This window comes from Dendronephthya gigantea, unplaced genomic scaffold (genome assembly GCF_004324835.1).
Source record: "Dendronephthya gigantea isolate DGI-Jeju-01 unplaced genomic scaffold, DenGig_1.0 000009F, whole genome shotgun sequence".
Lineage (NCBI taxonomy): Eukaryota > Metazoa > Cnidaria > Anthozoa > Malacalcyonacea > Nephtheidae > Dendronephthya > Dendronephthya gigantea.
In genome coordinates, this window is record NW_021163019.1 from 239,066 (window position 1) to 256,010 (window position 16,945).

Below are 16,945 nucleotides of genomic sequence, written 5' to 3' on the forward strand. Positions count from 1 at the left end.
AACGAAAAATAAAAAAAATAAAGAAAAAACAAACCAAAACAAAACCAGGGGGAATTTCAACTCCATCGCTCACGCCGGAGTAATAACCGCACGCAGTCGCAGGGAACGAATAATAATCCCACAATCACTACATAGAGCAATGTCATATTTACTAAGCGTTCGGCTTTTGGAGTCGCACGCTTAGTAAATCGTGGCATAATGAAATACCATTCTTGCTCACGGGGTTCCATACCTTTGATATTTTAGCGTCAACACAAATGGTTGATATTAGATAAAAGCTACGATTATAAGGTACAACTATGTGCGTTTTAGGCAAGAACATAAATCATCATCATCAAAATAAACTCATTGAGATCATTAATTTATGTATTATCGTTCGAAAAAAGGTTAAATAAAATACAATGGTGTCCTAATTTGCCACAAGTTATGCTGGTCTAGAGCTGAGGAAGAGTGTTTCTGAAATTTTTGAGCCGACGCGGAATTCTTTTTCCGAGGAGATAACGAGTGCTGATCATTATTCCTCGCTAGTGTTCTCTGTGCATACTGTAGTTCTTCTCTTTTTAGTTGATATTGCAACTGTTCCAAACCCCGTAGTTGGGATCGGGATGTTTGCGCCACATTCTGCGGATCTTTGGATGATTGACTTGCTTCAATTGAAGGCGATTTTCTTCCTCCTAATATAACGATAGAATGAAAGTCTAAGATCGAAACGGTGACAGCGGTACACTAAATAAAATCGATTTCACATTTAAGCATCGCTCATAATGTCAAAGCGGGCACGCTACGGAGGAACGAGAAATTTTCGTGTTCTCAATAATTGTGGTTTTTCTCAACTTTTATAATATAGGTTTAAACTTTTGTTCTTCAAAAATTTATCAAAAATGTTCTGAAGACGCTCTGCAAAACAATTTCATTTCATACATTTCATACAATTTCATTTCATACATTTCATTTTCTTTCATTTCATAAATACCAGGACGCATTAAACGAATGTTTAGTCTACCCGTTTTCGTTCGATACATTTTCGCGTATGTTTAACTTATATCTTATCAATGAACACGTATGTTTTGTTTCAACAGTTCCCTATTGAAATTTTCCGCCATATCCTTTTTACCGGCTGGCATGCGCGGTGTTCTGGGTTTTCCCACGATGTTCTGGGGCTCGGTCACGTCTACATGTGGTATATAGTGACGTAATCATCGTGGGAAATTTTGCATAGTTAATCTTTTGCGAACAACAGAAGCTACACTGTAAAAACAGAAGGGTTAAATTAACCCCTTTTTATAGGTCGCAACTAATTTAAATGGGTCATTTTAACCATTTAATGAAATGGTTAGTATGAAATTACCAATAAAATATTGGTCAATTCGACCTAAAGCCTAAATGGTTATATTTTTGACCACCTTTAAATGGTTAATTTAACCATTTTCTCGGTGGTAGCACTAGAAAACCTATAAAATGACCAATTTTAAATTGGTCATGTAGGTAACCCTTTTGAAACTGGTCGTATAATTAAGCTTTTTGAAATTGTTCATCAATGGGAGGCAAATCATTACTTGGTTTTCAAGCTAACCAATCGTAAATATCTTAAGAATCATAAAAATCAGTTACTATGCACTAATTACTAAACATGTAATACCGTATCCTTTGCATTCAACCCTATAATTGTGCTCCTGTTAATACCCCAATTACTGCATAAGGCTGTTGATGCCCCAAACCACTTAGTCTATTTAATCATTTAAGTCAATATTTTATTTCAATATGGTCAATATTTAATTTCAATAATTACATTATTTACATTGTTTTTGGTGGGAGATACCTTGGGGTAACATGATATACTGTTCTGACAAACAGATGCCTTTACTATGTGCATTGGAAGGTACACCTTTAAATTCTCTGGCATTAAAAGAAAGGAAGCTGCACCAGTTGGTCTTCGCACCTCATAGGATTGGAAATGATTTGAAAACATCATTGTTTCTAGCCTCTTCACAACAAAGTACATCTTTCCTGCATCGAATATAATAATCTCCATAATGGATGCAAATTCAGGGAGATCATTTTTGTATCCGATGAACACAATGGCTCCAACTCTGTACTTAGTGCCATGGAGTGACACAGTTGTTGACCTAAGGGGGGAATTAAATGTTTACTTATACGGCTATAGACCCATGGTCCCACTTAGAATACTAACTTTTTACCTCACTGAATATCAATGCAATGATGTTCAATATATCACTATTGATATCCATAAACAATCATACGCATACGCGTCATGACTATACGAAATGTGTATTCTATATTCATTCACTAGCCTCCATTAATTTATTTCGACTAATCACGTATATACATTAATGCCATCCTAATCCAATAGATATACCAAAACATCTTTTCAAATACCTTTATATTTCAACAATTAAGCTCTCAGCTAATTTCCCATTTTAATCAACTGTTTGAGTTTTGCTAAAACTTTTTTTCAAGTAATCCGTCCTGGGCTTGGGAAGACATAATGTATTTGAGGACACTCTCAAATCATAATCATGCATCGTATTAGAATGTTGAAATAGATCTCTCAATCTTCGAGGAGCTATAGATTATTAATCTTTTTAAACATAAGTCTGGATTTTATTTGAACTCTACGCTCTTCAAGGGTTATCCAACCCAGTGCATTGCGTGCTAGTAAAGATTGCCAAGACTCATTTTTAAAGTTCATAATTATTCTAGCCGCCCTATTTTGCAACTTTTGAAGACGATCACTGAGCGTCTTACCGATCACATCCCAAACTTCACAACAATAATCGAAATGAGGCTGAACTAAGGCATTGTATATCAAGACTAAAGTATTCCGATCAACAAACTCCTTAGCCTTTTTAATAGCACCAATTCCTGCTGATATTTTACTTGCAATAAAGTCAATGTTCTTCTTCTAATTTAAATGCTCATCTATTTGTACTCCTAGTGCTTTTGTATGTTTAACTCTTCTTACTAATTGATTATCAATTTTGATTGATGGTTGAACATTCAAATTATTTATCTTATATGTTGATCCAATCAAACGTATTCAGTTTTCTAGTTTTAGCAATATTTAAATTAAGCTTGTTTGCTGATAACCAAATTCGGACATTCTCTAGGTCCTCATTGGCCCTTTTCTTCACTTCATCCAATGTTTGTCCTGCGGCTGTTAAACTAGTGTCATCCGCAAACAGTCTGGGTGTTGTGTATTTGAGGCAATTTGGCAAGTCATTTATATAGAGAAATAATAGAAGAAGGCAAGTATACTCTCCTGGGGAATGCCACAAGTTATTTTTTTTGTTAAGAAAACATATCATGAAGATGGCATTTTTGAGTTCGATCAGTCAGATAATTACGCAATAGTGTAGCGCCGATTTTCCGAAACCGTATATTTCAGGTTTTTTTAAAAGAATAGCGTGATTTACGGTATCAAAACCTTTCTTGATATCAAGGAAAACAACTAAATTATAGTGTCCACGGTCCATATTAGCACCACTCATTTGTACAATCTATTAGAGTGGTAGTTGTTGAAAGGCCTAAATCCAAATTGATATGCAGACTTGATTATACATAGTCCGTTCTATCAGTTTGCTGACAACTGGTAATATCGAAATAGGCCTATAATTATCAAGCACGGTTCGCTGTCCCGTTTTAAATAAGGGAATTACTCGTGCTTCTTTCCATTCTAATTGGAACTGACCTAGAATGATTGATTTATTAAAAATTTTTGTCAAATGTTGCACTACCGCAGCAGCAGCTATTTGAAGAACTTTTGTGGAAATTTTGTCAATACCTGTAGCTTTTGAAATAGGCAATTTGGCAATAAGCCTGTAAACCGTAAGCTCATTTAGAGTCTCGAAAGAAAATTTCCTTACTGATTGCCTTTTAGTAATAAAGTCCTCAAAGTTAATACCGCTATTATGACAGATTGTTTGAGCAAGCTTGGGACCTATGTCTGTAAAATAATCTTTAAAAACCTCTTTTAGCTCTTCTGTCGAGGTGATAGATTTTCCAGATAATTTTATTTCATGAATTGCATTTTTATCCTGATTCGGTCCTAAGATATCATTAATTGTTTTCCAAGCATGCTTTGGATTATTTTTATAATTTCGAGACTTACGCCTGTATTCAAAAAGCTCACTCACACTCATTGAGTGTGACATAAATATTTTGTTAATGCTGATCAATGAGAAAGTTCTTTCTGAATAGATGGTAAGATATAAGGTGAATCACTGAAAATCAAGCCCCTATTTGTCTTGAAATGCCGCCATTGAAACGTTATGAGAAGATTAAGATCTCTCACTCAATAAATTTGAGTGAGAGTGAGCTTTTAGAATACAGGCGTTAGTCGCATAATAATCTCTTTTTGCATGACGTAAAGCAATATTAGCTGCATTTCTGGATGACTTGTATGCATTCCAATCACTTACATCATTTGTTCTTATCGCTTTACGCTTTAAATAAACTCTTTTAAATAACTTAGCTTTGACATCTCCATTTATCCAAGGCACCCTGCCCTTTTCTTACTCTCTTCTTTCTGAGTGGGGCATGCTTGTCCAGTGCACGGTTCATCAACATTTTGCTTATAATCCAATTTAGTCTAAGGTAGCATGTACAAGTCATTCAAAAAACTTTCCAAATTAGAATTTTTAAAACTTCTATACTCAATTAAATTTCACGATCTAGTTTTTGGAACACAATTGAGTTTTCTTATTGCATAGATAAGACTATAATCGCTTATGCCTAGATGCACCATACCTGAGGAAACAATTTTCTCAGGTGAAGATGTAATGCATATACATCTAACAGTAACTTCGAGCTATTTGTAATTCGAGCTGGTTGATCGATTACTTGAGTCAACTGATACAGTTCCAAATTTTCCGAAGCTTCTTACTAAGAGATACATTCGAAACAAGCAAATTAATATTTAAATCACCTAAGATATAAATCTCCTTATTTTCATTATCATTCAGTTGGATATGTCTTTCAAGTTTTAGAAGATCTTCCATTTTGGAATTAGGTGGTCTATATAAGCACTTGAAATAATAAAAGACTGACTATTTGCTTGCTTAATTTCTAAAGCAACAGCTTCAAGGTCATTTCGAATTAGATCAGGACTCTTTAGATATTACGTCTTATAATGCAAACACCTTCCCCATTTCTGTTCCGATCGGCCCGCAATATGTCATAACCATCAACATTAACTAGCTCGTCAGAAATAGAGGCTCAGTCAAGCCGGGTGTCAGAGATAGAGGAGTCAAGCCGAGTTTTGTGTGTAATCCTTCAGATGACGATCCAACGCCCTTCATACCAGCGACTTCTGAAAACTAGGGATCCAAGGATAGTGCAAAGTTTTCATGCCCTGTAATACCTAAGCAACACGTTTTCCCAACATAAACATTTTGACTTATGCCAGTAAAAATATAAAACTAGGTTAAACATTAATCAAAAGGAAATTATTCAAAGTACTCAAGTTACGTTAGCCGCGGATACTGTCACTATTAAATTATAATTTTAGTTGCCCATGTAAACCGGACGCGATTTTCTCAGTTTAGTCTCTTTTCTTCGTCAAACAACTGTGACTACATTCACTACATTTATATGATGGCAACAATTTATCGTCATTTCATAAGAATAGCCAAAATAGTTGCGTTGTAAATAATGTAAATAAACCGCGGTGCATATTATGTCTATGATGTGGATACTTCGACGCGTAGCTAAATCGATACAAAACAATATACATATAATCAATACTGTATACCGCCAAAATGATTTGATTACTGCACAAAATGTCCGTTTTGTATAGTATCATTTATGTACTGTATGCAGAATACCAGGTATCGACTTGCTATATATCGACATAATATATATTCGTCATTCGTGTAAGAGATCTATCAATACATAAACAACACAGCGTCGTTTCTTCCTAACCTCTTATGAAGCTCTATTTATGGAATAAACCTTCCAAATTATATTTGTGTCGAATTGAATGCTCGTAATTCATAACATAAGTTGATAAATTGCGTAGATTCTCAAAGAATTGCACGATTTTTACGCTCGGAATGTTTTGAAGCAATGCTCGTCGCTCCTCGTTTCTTTGCGTATATTAGGCGACATAGCTTTATCACGCTATTTTACGTGGATCAGGACAGCAAGGGATATGCATTCTATATATGGTCTAACAACCGACAGTGGTTAATACGGTTACATCACAATCTATATGTTTCAATTTAGCAGATTTAGAATGTTCTACGGCAGTCGTGATTCTTAAGATTCTATAAACACGAATAAAGATAGTATTTCAAAAGCGTCAGAAAGTACACTCACCATTCTTTTCGAAGGTCTTTTATAAACTGACTTTCGGGATTGTACGTATTTAAAGGTTTTCCGTGACTGCCGAGATCCAATTTTAATGCTGACAACTGCAGAAAAGCAATTACAATAAGAAAATGCAATCATCTCCTGCTTGTCACACAATTCTGGACAATAGATGTTGCTAATAATTCTACCTCGGGTAGTTTATCTGCGACAAACATTAACTTATACTTTCATAAACGATCTCAGCAGAAACTGGACTTTCTGTCTAATTACACCTAATACAAAAATTTTGGACATTACGCCCTCAAAACAGAAAATATCAAACAATTATGAGTAATTCTTCTTTATCCACGCTATCGCCTGTAGGCTGTGTTACATGCATTCACATTCATTGAGTGCGACATACAAATTTTGTTATCACTCATCAAAGAGAAAGTCATTTCTTAATCGATACAAAGATTTAAGGTAAAACACTGAAAATTAAGCTCTTATTCGAGTGGAAATACCGCCTTGGAATGTTATATGACTTAGATTGAGATCTCCCACTCAACAAGTTCGAGTGAGCTTTTAAAATACTGCCATATGGCTTTCACAACTGATATCTTAGGTTCAGCATCATAGCTGCTCGCTTTGTTGCTCAGTGAATCACCCAGGATGTTACTGACATTCCTGCCCTCCGGCTGATAACTAATCAAATCCTCTCTTAACTGTTTGCGGTTTTAAAAGCACAACAAAAATTTCGTTCGATCTTGCATTAACCAACAACACGGTAAAGTACAATTGTAAGTGGGTTCACCGATAAGCTTGAGACTGTGATACATTTACACGTTATAATTTGTTTTAATGTTCATATATACTTAAAGAATGTCTTTATTATTTCCATTTTGCATCGGCGATCTAGTTATTTAACAATATCATCGAACTAACCTGGTTTCCTATATAATGATACAGCATCAATATTTCTCTCTAAACCCGTTTTGTAAAATTCGTCAGCCTGGTGTCTTGCTTGGGTTACCTGCAGCTTGAGATCAGAGTTCTGCTGCATTAAAGCATTCATTTTTTCGTTGGCCCGACGATTCTCAGTTGTCAACTGATAGTGAAGTTGATCAATGTTTAGTTGCTTCTGACGAACCTGAAAAGAGAAAGAGCGTTGATCATCAATGCTCGACACAGTTTTCTAAAATCCAGGAAGGTAGCGCTCGAATACCAGCCCTTTTACACTATACACTAAATTTATCGGCATTCCTCTGGCGAGAAAACGAAGGCTCTGGGATAATCCAAACCAGAAATGATTCTGATTGGTTGTTCACGCCGTTTTAATTTTGAAATACAAAAAACCGTTACAAATCGGAAGCCAGGATTTCTGGCTTCCGGTTTGGATTATCCCAGAGCCTTTGTTTTCTCGCCAGAGGAATCGCGGGCTCGGGGGACGAGATTGGGCACGGATGAAATTGATACCAGTGCCCAGTTCTATTAGTTTTCAGGCTACCAATACAAAGGCCGAGCACGGATGAAATGGTACGGGTACTCATTTTAGCTGTGTCCTGTCGATAAATTGAGTGTGGTGTAAAAGAGACTACATGTATCATCAGCCCTCCTGTCCTGGGGCCGGTTGTTTGAAAGGCGTTTAGCTTAAACAGTGGATAAGTGAAAAATGGAAAACCAAATCATCTATCTGCTCTAAAAATCTATATGTAAATTATGAATTCTACCTATATATATTATTAATTTCAAATAATTATTCTGTATTTTTTTTGTCAGAGTGAAATAAAGTTGTGTTGTGTTGTGTTGTGTTGTGTTGTGTTGTGTTGTGTTGTGTTGTGTTGTGTTGTGTTGTGTTGTGTTGTGTTGTGTTGTGTTGTGTTGTGTTGTGTTGTGTTGTGTTGTATTTATTGAACAACCGAGCTGAAATATTTCGATGTAAATAGTTTAATTGTCATTTGAGGTCATTCACAACATTACCAGAAATTTGCGACATGATAATTTGCATATATACTAATTTGCATTTAACTTTCAGCATAATGGCCTTCAACTTTTACTATTAAATACATATAGTAAATACACAAAATCTAAAAATGCCGTTGACCTAGATCTTGCCCACGGTTTGCCGACCTCTGGATCAATAAAACAGCCGTTTCCCAACGTTTTAATGATCGAATTACTTACCTTAGGTATTTCTACGTTCGGCCAAATGATTGTGAACAAATGGGTATATAGCCTTCGTATTATTCAAGTTACAGATAAGACTGATAATATTTTTTAAAGTGATTGCAGTAAAAATCCGAGCCGTACAAGAAAATTTATACAAAAATACGAAAGACAATATCTTCAACAATTTTTTTGGTACATTATACGTCAATTTATTAACTATCTGAATCGAAATATTCGAATCAATGTGAGCGATTTTAAAAGTTCGTGGACAGAACACGGACAAAACTTTGAGCAATATATCTTTAAATTTGGCAGAATGCAGAAATGCCCAAGCTAAAAAACTCTGTCACCAAAACGTTTCTAAACAGCTGCTCTACCGATCTAGAGGTCGGCAAACAGTGGGCAAGGTCTAGGGCAACGGCATTTTTAAGTTTTGTATAATTTCCTAATGTATTTTATAGTAAAAGTTGAAGGCCATTATGCTGAAAGTTAAATGCAAATTAGTATACATGCAAATTATCATGTCGCAAATTTCTGGTAATGGATGTTTAGCTTATCCGCCGTTTAAGCTAAACACCTTTTGACCTACAGGAAAAAGAAGTTTTGTTAGGACTCCTTTCTTGGGAGTTTGGATACACGAAAAATAGCCTATAGCGCTTGCATGGTGTGTCTGGGAAAGAAAAACAACATTTTGATTCGAAGAAAGTCTAACAACTCAAAATATATGAAACAGCTGACATTCGTAACAGAGTAAATCGATGTTTAGTACAACTGTTAAGCCTGTTTTCCACTAGGCGGAATTTTGCGCGCGGAGCGGAATTTTTCTTTGTTTTTCTCACATTAGCTCTACATGAAGGCGCACAGATAATAGAAAATTCCGCTCCGCGCGCAAAATTCCACTTAGTGGAAAACAGGCCTTAACCATTATTTTCTGCGGTGGATTGCCGTAAATAACGCAGTAACTCATGCACTCTTTAAACATTACTTACTGACCAGCCACATGAAACATAGACTTACAAGGAGGTGGCTATATATGTTAGTGCTAATAAATACACACATGCAATAAAAATACGAGGACATATATCACACACATTCTCAGCGATGACGGATAAAAATACAAGTGCGTTATAACAGCAGTCTATAGCCATTTAGAGAAGAAGACTCACCTCTTCTGAAGAAAAAATGAAGTAAACCTTGAAGATGAACGATAGTTGCTTCACATTTTCTCAATTGAGATGTAAGGTCTAATTTCTCTTAGCGTAAACTACCTAAAGACGTGCAAGAATATATATTGTGAAATAGACATTTATATTATATACCTTATCTGAAATTCTAATCGGTTAATACAGAATGCCTTTTCTGCTAAATTCTGCTAAATTCTCAGACATATACTGATTTGTATTTTTGTGATTGAATTTAAATTGAGTCAGTTGTTGGAATTATATATATTAAAGCTAGAACATTAATAAATCTATGAAATAGACATTTTCATACTGAGGAAGGTTTTATATGAAAGAAACATCAAATTAAATAATTCAAACAATAGGTAGGTGCATGAGTGAAAAAAATTTGATTAAATATTGACCATGTTGGATCAGAGTTATTAGTTTCTATTAACTGCGGTTTGGATGAAACTGACGATGTTTCAGAGCATGTGATGCAGGGGATATTTCTGATGTTAGATTTCAACATTGATAATGGCGCCTGTTCATCTCTTCCATGTTGTTCTCCACATTTGAAATAAAATTCCTGCGAAATAACAAGAAGTTTGTGATCGACCTACTTTAGTATTTTACTCTAATGCCAGATAATTTTACTCATCAGTGGAAGAGTACTATAAGTTAATAAGTTAACAAAACTATCTGTCAGTGTCTCTTGTTAACCCATTAGCTTGCAATGCACCTAGATGTGGCCCACTATTGTATTTTAGGTCTGATAGGTGAATAACTTACAGCTGTTGTTCCCTGACAGTTTGTATTGGATTCACATTGTCCCTGCATGCGGCCTTTGATCAATACATCGTCCCAACCATTTGGACTCTTGCAAGAAACCATAAATATTGTGTAAACAAGATGTTTCTTGACATTCAACAGCTTTCACAGCAACTTTGTAAACAGGTTGTAACAATTTCAACACTTTATAAAGTTGTATATAAATCTGCTGGAGATTTTTTACAAGTTGTTTATAAGCAAATAGTAAATACCTGTGATAGAACAAAGCTTCCTTCCTTGCAATTTGAACATGGACATCGCAATTTTCCTTGTGTTAGTTTCTTGCAAGTTTCACAAAAAACAAAGAAGAAACTTTGCTTGCCTGATATGAGAGAGTATGAAAAATTTTGATTATTAAACAAACCCTGGTGTTAGAAAGAGCAGGGTTTTGTATTGATGGAGTATAATATAAGATTAGGAGCGTAAGATATATTAAAAGACATGTAGGGAAGGGTCAAGGGTGTATGGAAGGGGGGACTATACAAGAGGTTAAATTGAGGGTCTATTAGAGAAGAGGTATAAAGGGAAGGCTATATTAGGGAGGGAATATGGGGAGGGGTTATTTTAGAGAGTTATGTATTTTAGAGGTGCATTATAGTCATGAGGGACATTCTACTAGGGAGGGGTATAATTAAGAGGGGGTTATTTTGGAGTATTGTTTAGAGACTGGAGTATTAATTAGAGAAGTATATTAGAGAAGGGTATACTTACAGGGTGGGGTATAAAGAGCGGGTTATTTTAAGAGTATTATTTAGAGACTGGAATATTAGAGAAGTATATATTAGAGAGAGGCATACTTATAGGGAGGGGTACAGGAAAGGAGTTGTTAGAGTGTTAATTGGAGAGAGATATTAGAGAATAGGTATGAAGGCACATTAATTGGGAGGGGCATAAAGAGGGAGTTGTTATAGGGGGTTAATCAGAGAGAGGGTTATTCAATAAGAGAGAAATCCTACAAGGGAGGGGTATGTGGAAGGAATTGTTATAGATATAGAGTTGGTTGAAGAGAGGGTGGGAGGGAGATATATACAGAAGGGTTTAGAGTCAGACAATTGGAGAGAGGGGTTTTTAAAGAAGATTGAGGTGTATTTGTGAGGGATATACTACAGAAAGGTATAAAGAAATGGTTATCACAGTGGGGATGGATTGGAGGTTTTTATTAAGGGTGTGTATTAAACCAGGAAGGACACTAAAAAGAGAGTGGTCACACCATTGAGAGGTTTATAAAAGATCTCATCCCCACCTGATTGTTGAGATTCACCATCTTTATCCTCGTCATCCTGTGTCAGTTTCACTTTTGTCAAACCATAATTCGCATTGTAATTAAGTTGCATCAACTGAGAGCTGGCCAGATTTCTGAACAGCATGAATGACGCTGTGGTTCATCTCTGCATTCTACAAAAAAAACAGTTTCCGATCACCAAATGCCAGATTATTGTTGACTGATTCCCATTTAAAAACTTTTTACATTATTTTAACTTTGCCTGCACAGGTGAAACAGCGTTTAAAAACCTGCAGGTGCAGGTGTGACAGGCTTCAAGAAAGAGCAGAAAAGGCCATAGCTAGAAGCTTAAATGGGATGTATATGCATATATTTGTCTTATGCCCAACTGATTTCTTTTGTAAGCTATTGTTCCTATGATATGTAAACATGAATGTACATACACCCTTCAATTAAGCTGTCCAGCTACAACAAAGTCAATGTAATAAAAACCGCCTTCAGGAATACAAATAATGCCATGTTCTGAAACTACACTTTCTGACGCAAGTTTAGAAAGCAGAGTGATTGTCAATTGTGGTTCTTTCACAAACTTTCTACAAATGCGGCCGGCACATAAAAGCCAAACTGAATTCTTCTCTAATTTAAAAGCCCAGCTGTGCACAGCCCATCTATTGTAATTCTCCAGTGTTTGCAAAGAAATGTTTCAATGCTGAGGTTATAGTACCAAATATTCTCACATTCCAGTGAATATTTATGTAAATGCATTCACAATGGTGGTTGGTTCACTTTGAACCATATTCTAAAACATTTGAAGCCTCGCTACAAAGTAAAATCTGAGAATTTTGAGAATCATCTGAAAAATCCTGGAAACTGTCCATGAGTGAGAATTCACATAAATTTGGGTCAGGTTTTATTGGAGAAAGATGCTTTGAAAAATGTCTTAAAAGATCATTTTATCAAGATTCAGACACTGTGATATTCTGAGATGGACTAACTCAAGCAAGACAAGCTGTATCATAATCTATCTCAGATTTACTATAACGAAGATGGTCGCTTTAAACATCAAAATCCCGAACTAAAAAAAAACTCATTTATGAAATCATTTAAACATTTCACAGTGAAGCTTTTGTTATTTCTTTGAAAATTGTTATATAAATCACATTAAAAGCTTGATCTTTTCCTAAAAATCACTCACCCCGAGTGTTAATTCATCGGGAAATTCTCGACCGGTAAAAATGATTTTAATTCCAGCAGTTTTGACATTTCTCTTGCGAGCAATTTCGCGTTTTAGTTGAGCGATTGTCCAGGATGGTTGAAAACGAAGAAGGTTAAACGATTTGCCGTTGAAGTTTATGGTCACGTCGTGCGACATATTCAGTGGACATATTTCGCTAGAACGATGGTTGCTTCCACTTACCAAAACAAACGTCCTCTTTTTTCCTTGAAATTTCACTCTTTAGCAGTTTTCTGATCTCTCGATACACTGGAATATCTAGCGTTTTCAAAGTTGGCAATCAAAATCGGACCTGAGATTAGGTTAGGATTAGGTTTAACTCAATTTAACAATAAACCTAAAGCGTAATCTTAACCCAAATCGTAACGTAATCTCAAATAATAAATTAGTCTGACGGATAGTTTTTTTCTCATTAACTACCAAAACAAACTTCCTCTTTGCCTTGATATTTCATACCCCCCCTGACAGTTTACTGATCTCTCGATAAACTGGAACGTTTAGTGTTTTCTATGTTGGCAGTATTATTCCATTCCGATTCTTGAGATTAGGTTAGGATTAGGGTTAAATTTAGGATAAATTTTACCCCTATTAAACTATAAACCTAAAACATAATCTTAACCCCATTCCTATTAAATTCGTGTATTCAGGATTAGTGAACATGAAGTTCTATATTAAAAACTATCGCTGCATCGTCAGCACTTTTGAAAGTGTCAATTCGCATTTAAATAGAACAAGTTAAAGCCTTCAGAGTCGACTTTAATTACTGCAAAATAACATTTTTAAAAAATCTACTGGAAATATCAGAAAAAAGTTTATTTTAGCTCCAGCACACTCCGTTCTCTCCGTCAGCTCGTAACATTTTCAAATTCATTTCTGCAAAAACCGCAACAAATTCCAGGAATTCCTGAGTCCAGACCAGTCCTGACAGGAAAGGACGCGTCTTATGCAAACACTTCATAACGAAGAGATATTTGTGTTCATCAACTGATCATTTTGGAGAAGATTTCGAGAAAATACAAACACAGACATCTTGATGAACGAACACTGTATCTATATTCAGTCTATACAGCGAGGTTTATACTACAGAGCGACAAACAACACAGAACCTGCTTTATTATTACGACACAAGAACGACGTGAAATATGGCTTCATATATACAAGGCTACGATGAGGAAAGGTTTGTGAACCAAATCGATCGAAATTTTCATTGCCAGATTTGCTTCAACGTCTTGAAAGAGCCGGTTATGTGTTCGAGAAACCAGCATTCTTTTTGCCGTTGTTGCATTAAAAAACATCTGGAAAATTCTCAAACATGTCCAACGTGTGCTGATGAACTGACCGTAGAGACTTTGGCCGAAGCACCGCGAATGGTTAAAGATTATTTGAATGAATCAAAAATTCGTTGCGTTTACACCGACAGAGGTTGTCAAGAAGTTGCAGAATTACAGCACCTTGACCGCCATGAAGATACATGTGGATATACACCAGCCGTTTGTACAAACCAAGGCTGTGGTTTAATTGTCAACAAGCGTGATCTTATTCACCATGAAAGTGAAGTCTGTGAATTCCGAAAGTTAAAGTGTCACTCGTGCGGAGAAATAACGAAAACTTTGGCAGATATGGAGGAAAGAATGGCGAAGAATAATCTAACAATTGAAACTAAAATAACAAATTTAGAGCGAAATGTTGCACGGAATATCGAGAAAAACACTGCAGAACGGGCAGATAAACTCGAAACGGTTAACAACAAAGTCGATGGATTGAAAACAGCTTTGGTCAGAGCTTTTGATGAAATGAAGGACGTTCTTATAACGATGGAGGGCAAGATAGAAGAAAACACAAGAAAAGTAAGAAATAGACCAAGTGGTGATAAGGAAAATACAATTGTTGCTGGAGGTTTATTGACTAACTCTGTAGAGATGTTTAACTGGCGTCAAAGAACATGGTCGCCATTACAATCAATGCCAAAGAAACGTTATGGAGCGACTTCATTTATTTATAACAATCATATGGCTATAGCTGGGGGTCGCTGTGGTGGGTCTGACATTGTTGATGATATGATTAGAATGAATATTGACCCAAACCCTGATCTCACAACACACTGGAGTGACTGTCCTGTTAAACTACCTGATAAGTTGAGATACCACAGCAGTGTGCTGTATAATAATCAGTTGATGGTCTCTGGAGGTGAAAAGAGAAATGGTTCATCTAAGTTGATCCGAGCAGTCCAGCTTGTTCCTCCCTATACGGTGAAGACCTTATCAAGAATGCCAGAACCAAGACAAGGTCACAGCATGGAAATATTTGATGATAATTTGTTGATAGTTGGTGGAAGAATAACTGGCAACTACAAAGACAACCTCAGCAGTGTCGTACTGTACGATATAAAGAAGAGTGAGCTGAAACAGTTGTCACCACTGCCATATGAAGTGAGTGTTATGGCAACTGTGAGATGGGGAGACAACATTGTTGTTATTGGTGGTGAAGACAAACATGGCAACACATTAGATACAGTTATCATTTACAATGTCAAGACAGAACAAAGTCACATGCTCCCATCAATGAGATGTAAGAGGAGGGGATGTACGGCAGTTGTTATTGAAAACAACATTGTAGTCCTGGGAGGGAGGGGTGAGCAAGGACACCTTAAATCAGTGGAAGGTTTCAACTTTGAAAGGTATTCTTGGGAAGAACTTCCAGAAATGTCTAAAGCAAGATCGTGGCACACTGCTGTTGTTGTGTGAACCATATGTAAGGTATTAATTGAAAACTCCTAACATATATTATGAACAATTGAAATGAACAATAAGATTTTCACAAAGTTATAGAAATAGATTGTAGCATTCAAAGTTGATTGTCAGACATATACTGATTTGTATTTTTGTGATTGAATTTAAAGTCAGTTCTTAGAATTATATATTAAAGAACAATAACAAATCTTTGAAATATATATTTTCATTGAGGAAGGTTTAAAATGAAACACCAAATAAAAGATTTGAAATAAGCTTTCCTGCACACCCTCCACCTAGGTCTTTCACCCCCCCTCCCACCTAGGTTTTTTCAGCAACAACCCCACCCCTCCCCAGCTGGTTCTTCTGCCCTGGTCTCCCACACCAAGAATCCTAACTGAGCCTCTGCCTGAAGAAATAGTTCATTTACCTATTTTAAAAATCAGCCTGTCTGTAAATTATGTCTGTCTGTCAGACTGCCACAAACCAAATCATATTTTAAAATTTAACAATTTTAATTGTTGTAGTAGTAATTAATTATGTAGGCCTGGTTGCTAAGTTTTGAGCGATTTTGTGCAAAAATACGCGAATTTCTAAAAAATCTCCTCTCAACAAGATTTGGAGAGAGTTTTACTCTTTACTAAAACAAAACCCTGATTAACTAATATAAACTGGTTTGTTCTTGTTTTAAATTTCTTGTTAAAAATTTGCTCACAGATTATTTTGTAATTTCACGTTTTCCATCGCGTCCTTGAAGGCTTTTAGTACAAGATTTACATTATCTTTTGTACTGTTAAACCCAATCAGACCAACACGCCATATCTGAAAAATTTCACGACAAAAAGTACGGTTTTTCACAGGGAAAAACAATTACGATTATGGAGCGAATATCTGCGAATATGAAGAAGAAAATTGTGAATATGGATACCTTTCCAGCAGATCTTCCAAGACCACCTGAAATATCTATTTTATAAGTGAAAAAGAAATTGATTATTCAATTCATCTTTATTGGACCTCTATGAATCACCCCCCTGCAAGTCTAAAAAATGGGCGCTTGCCAGGGGGGTTGTATCTTCCCAAGATTCATCACTCAGCAAGTACGTAAATGAAAGGAATCACCCCCCTGCCAATACTCAAAATGCTGCTGTTGGCAGGGGGGTGATCGCCTTCATTTACCGTACTTCTGAGTGACGAAATCCACTTACGCTGAAAACAATGGAGTTGTTCTTGCGATAGGTTTCTGTGCCCACACTTTCTTTTATTTTTATTGTATTTTTATCTTTACTTGAAA

The 16,945-nt window shown here is 35.9% G+C and overlaps 1 protein-coding gene across 9 annotated transcripts; it reads right to left on the bottom strand.

The window, feature by feature from the left end:
- Positions 1-383: 383 nt before the first annotated feature.
- Positions 384-16,608, bottom strand: LOC114517692. 9 transcript variants are annotated; one of them, XR_003686408.1, is made up of 9 exons: positions 12,887-13,068; positions 11,713-11,864; positions 10,682-10,791; positions 10,431-10,517; positions 10,064-10,227; positions 9,645-9,746; positions 7,255-7,459; positions 6,337-6,431; positions 982-2,126 (listed from the first exon to the last, which is right to left on the bottom strand). XR_003686408.1 is itself a non-coding variant. In XM_028537489.1 (8 exons), exons 4-8 carry the CDS (start codon positions 11,834-11,836, stop codon positions 561-563), a joined length of 648 nt encoding a protein of 215 aa, XP_028393290.1. In that variant the 5' UTR covers positions 11,837-11,864; positions 13,109-13,183; positions 16,370-16,476; positions 16,583-16,608; the 3' UTR covers positions 384-560. The 9 variants fall into 9 exon arrangements, 4 of the variants coding, with proteins under 4 accessions (XP_028393290.1, XP_028393289.1, XP_028393291.1 ...); XM_028537489.1 differs by lacking the exons at positions 982-2,126; positions 9,645-9,746; positions 10,064-10,227; positions 10,431-10,517; positions 12,887-13,068 and adding exons at positions 384-674; positions 13,109-13,183; positions 16,370-16,476; positions 16,583-16,608; XR_003686410.1 differs by lacking the exon at positions 10,064-10,227.
- Positions 16,609-16,945: the final 337 nt, after the last annotated feature.